Here is a 7374-nt window from a genome sequence, read left to right on the forward strand (position 1 = left end):
TCACTTCTGAGTTGGATCGTCGGCTTTTGGTTCTTTATCTTCCTGACATGCTTGATTTTGCATCTCTTCCTCCATGAACTGCAATTTCCTCTTTATTTTATTTGCAGAGCTGATTCCAATGTAACAAAATGTTAGATCAAATCATATGCTTCCTTGTCTATAGAAGGCCTTTTACTTTTGTTGAATAACTAAAACAAAAGTTTCATGTCTCACTATAGTCAAGAGTCCAGTCCTTAACTACTTATCTATGGTTTTTGAGACGGTACATGACCTTTCAAACTGAAGTGGGTGTCAAGCTGAAGCATTTCCAGCATATAAATGACTTCCCTTATTGTGAAAAAAGTAAAATAGGTAACATATTGTTAAGTCTCAAATTCAGTCAATTACCTTCCAGGTTTGCCGTCAACAGCAGGAGACAAACTTTCAGAACATTTCACGGCAGTGTTTCCATCTTGCTTTTGCTTCTTCCTGGCAACATCTAGCGGTGTGTCCATGACTACATCTGGGATCTGAGTCTCCGAGTCCTTCGCAGAAGACATTTTCTTAAGTAGAGAAGATACGAAGAAATCTTCACCATCAGGTTCTGACGACCGGGCTCCAGGATTCTGATGGGGCAAGCTATTGTCCTTCCTTTTCTTTTTTTTGGACTTCTTGCAATTCTCTCTACTTAGAGCTTGCTTAATTTCAACAGCAGATCTCCTATTCATCACAGATAAGAAAATCCCTGGTAAAGTTCTATTTTCCTTGTTATGAGGATCGTTTAATCACTTTCATTACTGTCTAGGCAACTGACCAGTGCTTGCCATGAGACTTCGTTTGCAAATGCAAGTAGAAAGGTCATCGGTCCACATTTACTATTGAAGTATTCATGCTTAGCTATCTGCACTAACAAGCCATAACAATAAGAGTTTTGCTCAGGCATCAAGCACAATCATTTTGAAAATTTTCTACTTCAATCTTTCATCATATACATATGTGTGGGGTCACTGAAATTAATAAAAGGTAGGAAGTGGGGGACCTACAAATGGAGGTCTTTCATTTTCAAGATGGGTCAAACTTTTGTTGCTACATCATGTCAAAGATTACATGTGGAATGAACCCTAGGACACCCAGCTATAGGATCAATGCTTTCAACCAAGCATCGTTATATATGTGAGTGTGGATAATGAGAGGTCAACAAGAACGTGAGGACATAAAGGTACTCACTCCTTACTCGGATCCTCAGCTTTTGGTTCCTTATCTTCCTGCCATGCTTGATTCTGCATCTCTCCCTCCACAATACGCAATTTACTCTTCATTTTCATTGCAGTGCTGGTTCCAATGTATCAACGTGTTAGATGAAATCATGTGCATCCATGTGTATCTGATTTTATAATATTTATAGGCAGGCCTTCTGCTTTAGATGAGTAACTAAAACATAAGTTCCTGTCTCACAATAGTCAAGAGTCCATTCCTTAACCACTTATCTTCAGTTGGACATTACACAAGCTATTCAAGTTGAGATAAGTGCGAAGACGAAGCATTTCCAGCAAATCAATGAATTCTCTTATCGTGGAAAAAGTAAAATAAGTAACAAATTGTTAAGTCTCTAATTTAATAAATTACCTTCCAGGTTCAATGCCAACAACAGGAGGCAAAGGTTCAGATGATTTCATGGTGGTGCTTCCATCTTGCTTTCCCTTCTTCTTGACAACATCTAAAGGAGATTCAATGACTACAACTGGGACATTTATTTCTGAGTCCTTCGCATAAGACTTTTTCTTAAGTAGAGAGGATACAAAGAAATCTTCCTCATCGGATTCTAACAACAGGCCCTCAGAATTCTGCAAGCTATTGACCTTATTAGATTCACTTTTTCATGCTTTTTCCTAAGTCGTCGACGACGGTCTTTTCCCTTTCTTCCTTTCTTGTGGTTTGGTTTCTCCTCCTCTGCTGTTAAAAATTCACATTGCAAACACGCCATATAAACTTTCTCCTAAATTGAAGATGCAAAACTGAGCATAATGAGAGCAACCAACATATCTGTACTTGTCCATGTAATGCCATCATACGAATATAAGAAGGAAAATCAACTTGAAATTTCAAAATAAAGAATGCTAACAACTATAAAATAAAATCTGGCATGGTGCGAGATCCTACAACATTAATGAATTCATAAGAAACAGAATAATAATACAATATGACAAATCTATCACGGTGAAGGCCAAAGGAAAAAACACCAATGACATCACATGAATATGAGAAGGAGAAGCAATTTCACATTTTAAAGTGAAGAATAATATTAGTTATATAAGATTATCTGGCAAGCACAAAAATAAAAGCAGAATCCTCCCACATCATATTCTTTCTCTATGGTCACATAATCATACAAATTGCTCAAACATCATAATCTTTCTCTATGGCACCACAGTTAAGTATATTTTGTTTGTGATAGTTGATACCATATTATTGATAAATAAATAAAATTGCCGAACAGCAATTTTTTAAAGAAGGTCAATTTCTTCATACTACATCATTAATAATCTTTCTTTCTAAAATATAAAAGCAACAAGTTATAGGATATTGCCTTTGCCTCCAGAAACAAGAGTTACTAGAGGGTTTTCACTGGTCCTACTTTGATGCAGGATGCAAGCAACTCTGATGCAACAATCTTGAGCACTTAAGATAGAAAAGAATGAGCTCCAAATTTCATTTTACAAATGCATGGCTGGACAACTGGTACTTAGTTACACAAAATGGAAATTATTTAATGATTTATATTTCATTGAATCTGAAAATGTGAAAGATTAGTTGCATATGTTGTTGTAATTGCTTCTCGGTGTCACTAATATCAAGCAAAAAGAATTCAAGCAATGTCGAGAATTGAACAAAGCAACCAACTCCAAGGACTTTAGATGCGTAACTCAACAAAGCAAAATGGTCTATTGTGTTGTTATGATATCGACATCTAATCACGATAGATTCCAAATTGTTCTTTATATAAAATCCAATTGATTTCTCAAAATTGAGCTTTTTTTTTCTTCCCCTTTAGATATAAAGATTGAAGAGCTGTGCATACATAATTTTCAAAGTAGAAGCTCATCAACAAATGCCTTATGAGAAATAAGAAAAGAACATTGTTAAACTACGAGCACCTGATTTATTCAGCATAGGAGAAGGTGGAAGGAATTCAACACCACCATCATTGATAAAGCTATCTTCATACTTGTCGTCGTCCTCAGAAATATCTGTCTCAGTGTCTGCAATATCTTCTCCGTAGGACTCTCTAATAATCATTATAAAGGAACGGAACTCTAGAATGAAGCTTCTATATTTAGTGTATGAAACAGTCTAGAAAGTGAAGTCCGTAAGGACACTGATTAGTATCTCTCGACCTTTTTAGCTCACCCCAACGTGTACCAATGTCTGCATGGTTAAAATGATGTAATGGTACCAATCGATCATCTTATACAATTAGAAAACAAAAATATATGAGAAATGAGATAACAGTAAGAAGGAATAATACAACATAACTCAACCAAGGATACGAGTCATCATCAAATTCTCGACCCTTTCGCACGTAGTAACCTGTGAGGTGAACACTGCGAACACCGAGAACAGAAAAAATGACTTGCTGGGCTTCCTCGAATTCCAAATTTATCTGAGCAGATTCTTCTTTTCCCGGAAGCAAGGAGCATATAAATACAGGAGTCGCATTGCCCACATTGCATTGCACCGTGCTCTTGGTGGTGGCAACACCAGTCCCGAGTGTCCCCTGCCCAAAATTATGCACATCCAATTTAAGGTAATACCAATAAAATAAAATAAAAAACTGATGAAATCTGGACTTTTCAATGTTGCAATGAACCAAAATCAAAGAACAGAGAAGCGTTTTACCTGGGAGATGCGAAGCCTCGACCCATTTGGCTTCTGAGTATAAGGCTTGCCGGGTTTCACTTCAATCCCTACTCACTCAGTGGAAAAACAGAGCAAACGATATCATCACTCTCATGAAATAAAATCACAAACAAGAACAACCGATCGAAACATAAAAGGGTCGTATCAAATTCACAGGCAAAAGAATGTGCGAAGGAGAATCGGAACCGACCCCAAAACACCATTTTCTTGTTACGAAAAAGAAGAGGAACAAGCTAGACAAACTGAATCAGAACGGACTGAATGGATTTTAAGAGAGGAAGAGAGAGAGGGGACGCAATGATGCTTCGTCCACAAGTTCCAACCTGTGCGTGCTAAGCGAGGACCATCAACCATTTGAGAAGGGAAAGCATGATTCTTGAAAATTGCGGAGCATTTAATCTCCTCCGCAGCATCCCGATTCTCTTCGCGCTTCTTCTCTTGAACAAGAAAGAGCGCCATTTGAAGTCGTGACTCTTCGTTGGACGGACTATTTTAGAAAATGAAAATCCATATTGCCCGCCCTGTATTTCTCACAAATTCCCCAAACTCCCCCTATAATATTTTTGATCGCAAATAGCCTCCCCCATGAGCATAATTTTGAGAGAGGCACGTACCCGCCCAGAAGACCCGAAACCAATCTTAGCTGATCCGAATGGACTATTAAAAGAACAATATCCATATTTGAAATAAACAAATTCCAAAGAAATTGAATTTTTGGTTATTCAAATTCGACTCAACTAATCCGAAGAGAATCAAATGTGTTTTTGCTATTCATCTACAGGACCAGACTGACCAAAAAAGAAAAAAATCTACAGGACCATATATGAATCATTGCACAAATAATCACATTTTGGTAATTATTTTATGGCGAACTTAACCATGCTTGCGTGCTCGTGAGAGGGAAATTTTTTACGGGGAACTTTCCAAATATAAACATCAATTACAGAATGTGGTAAAATTGGAAAATCTTATCTAATATGTTGCCCTATTAGTGGCTTGTCAAATAGATATAAGATAGGATTAGACAAAAAAATGAGGACCTAACCTCGTAATTGATATGTTAATCTCAAAAATTAATATATTTCGATTTTAAAATAGAAAATGAAAGCATCTCGAAGACTTCTTATGCATTGAATTAAATTTTAAGCTACAATGTACAATTTAAATTTAAAATTCTTGAGTATTCTCTTAGTTGCTTGACTCACACTTTGTGTGGGCTACTCGTCATATCTACTGATTGAATATTTTAATGTACATAACTAAAACAGTACCCAAAAAATAAATTTAAAAATCGAGACGGTCTAAAGAGAGTAAATAATTATGGTTATTTCATCCTTGTATTTTATGGTACCAAATTTTTTGTTTTATTGTGCTTTGCTTTTATAGTGATAACTTTCTAACTTTCACTTCTTGGACATTAGAAAGTTTCTAAGAAATTACATTTTCACTAAAATGATATCTGCATACTTTCATTAAATAATTATGGTTAAATCTTCAATTAAAAGCAAAACTAGTTTTCTTACCCGGGCTTTGCACGGCCTACATTTTAATTTTTTTTCATATATAGAAGAGGTTACGTTTGAAGAAACAAATCTACAGACTCCACTTATTATAATAGTCATAAAATGCAATTAAAATTTTCTACTATTACATCATCATATGTCTATTACCTTGCTGGTTTACCAATCTTGTTTCTCTACCTTTCCTTGACTTACATTAAAAGAGAAAAACTTGGCAAACATTTCAAATATGGTGCACACGGAGAGCGCCATATGGTTAAGAGAGCTTTATACATTAATTGTGAAGACCCACTTTTTATAATTTGAGTAAGAAATAATTGTTAGAAGAATCTGACTAAAAATTCAGATCTATGTGTTTATAAAAGAAGCTTAAATAAACAGATATAAAGAAAGAGTAATTAATAACTAACAGATCGAAGCTCATGCTATTTTCACCTCTTGTAAGTTTTCTCTAAAATTTAATATGTCCAAAATTAGTCGTCATCAAGACTAAGATTGATGAAAGAGAAAAGATATATCTTTAACATAGATCAATCAATCTAATAATTTGTATCAATCTTTCCTAATTTGTTGTTTCTTCTTCTTTTGTGTTCAAAATGAAGAAGCCTGTGTTCATTGTTTTTGTTTTTTTTTCACAAGAATCGTCTAAGATTAGAGTACATTGATAAATTTAATGATTGAGATTCAAACTTAAAAGTATATTAACAGAGTACATTTCTTTTATGAAAAAGGGCTAAAGCCGAACAAAAAGTGTTACTATTGAGATCTTACTATCCCTAATCTATCCCATAAAATAACTCTCAAGTAAGTAGTACAAAGATTAAGGATATAAACGCTTGATGATCTTGAGATTAGCATATTTACAATGTCTCTCTAAAGTTCAATATGAAAAATCCTTATAATATACAATGCTTTATTTAATTGTTTTTCAAGAGAATTCTTTAATTAAAGTTGTGAACTCTTTAGGATTATAATTTATATTTATTTATATACTAATTAACAAAGATCACCAACAAGGCGTAAACTCATTACAAAAATATCTTGATAGAAAGCAACACGAGGACATTAGTAAGTAGAAGAAAAGAAATGAAGTCTATATGGACATGAATGAAATAACATAAGATGGTGGAATAAAACATATTTTTATTTAAGTACGCTCTTATATTTTTATGATAATAGCTGCCTTTTGAATTTGTAATAAATAGCAGCTTTTACCCTTCCGGGAGTATTAATTAGTTCTCTTAATGTTATTTTCGTCAATTCAATAAATCCGGGAGTATTATATCCATTTAAAGGGTGTAAATAGCGTAAGCCCAATTTAAAAGAATTTTTTTTAAATGTAAGTGTTAGTTGCAAATTAAAATAAAATCAATGGTTTTTTTCCTGTATATTTGCTCTGAGTTGACTAAAAATATTAATTTGTATGCTACAAGACTGTCAATGAATGATCAATACGTGTATATAATGCGATTCCTTATTTAAATAAATTAGACATCATTTCCAAATTGGAGGAATCTTATTATAAAACTTCGTTTGAAACGATGTGGTAGAAATTAACATGCAACTTAAAGGACATGATAAGTTGTGGATTCTTACACCCATCCTTTTTATGTTATTATATCGTAATGGAATAAAGGTACTCTTGACTCGATATCCTTCGTTTTGTTCCATTTGAACCTCATTTTTTTCTTGCTGTAGTGTAAATAGTATGTGATGTAACTCAAGTAAAAAGTATTGATTCATTTCTCAAGGCAAAGATCTAGGGTTAGTGCCAATTAATAAATTGGAATAACTTCATAAGTATATTTGATTCATGATTTTTAAATTGATAGGATCCGGTTCAAGGAAGTTTCAAATCCAAAAAGGAAAATTTGTTATAATTAGTGGAAACTCTTTTGATCAAAAGTGTATCGTGCAAGAATCAACCATTAGAAAAAGAAGCATGTTGCTACAACTT

General features: G+C 34.1%; 1 protein-coding gene across 1 annotated transcript; it reads right to left on the reverse strand.

Moving 5' to 3' along the window:
• LOC104434864 (peptidyl-prolyl cis-trans isomerase FKBP43-like) lies at positions 1–4356 on the reverse strand. Its single transcript, XM_039299571.1, has 8 exons — positions 4221–4356; positions 3877–3944; positions 3528–3754; positions 3135–3265; positions 1606–1801; positions 1207–1311; positions 388–699; positions 1–109 (listed from the first exon to the last, which is right to left on the reverse strand). Exons 1-8 carry the CDS (start codon positions 4354–4356, stop codon positions 1–3), a joined length of 1284 nt encoding a protein of 427 aa, XP_039155505.1.
• Positions 4357–7374: the final 3018 nt, after the last annotated feature.

This window comes from Eucalyptus grandis, chromosome 8 (assembly GCF_016545825.1).
Source record: "Eucalyptus grandis isolate ANBG69807.140 chromosome 8, ASM1654582v1, whole genome shotgun sequence".
Classification (NCBI taxonomy): domain Eukaryota; kingdom Viridiplantae; phylum Streptophyta; class Magnoliopsida; order Myrtales; family Myrtaceae; genus Eucalyptus; species Eucalyptus grandis.

What these genes read in the sequence shown, in the direction of transcription:
- LOC104434864 (XM_039299571.1), bottom strand. Translation starts at nt 4,356, where the DNA reads ATGGCGCTCTTTCTTGTTCAAGAGAAGAAGCGCGAAGAGAATCGGGAT. An exon ending in TCCTCGCTTAGCACGCACAG is followed by an intron (nt 3,945 to 4,220) that starts GTTGGAACTTGT and finishes CTGAGTGAGTAG; the next exon opens with GGATTGAAGTGAAACCCGGC. An exon ending in CGAGGCTTCGCATCTCCCAG is followed by an intron (nt 3,755 to 3,876) that starts GTAAAACGCTTC and finishes AATTTTGGGCAG; the next exon opens with GGGACACTCGGGACTGGTGT.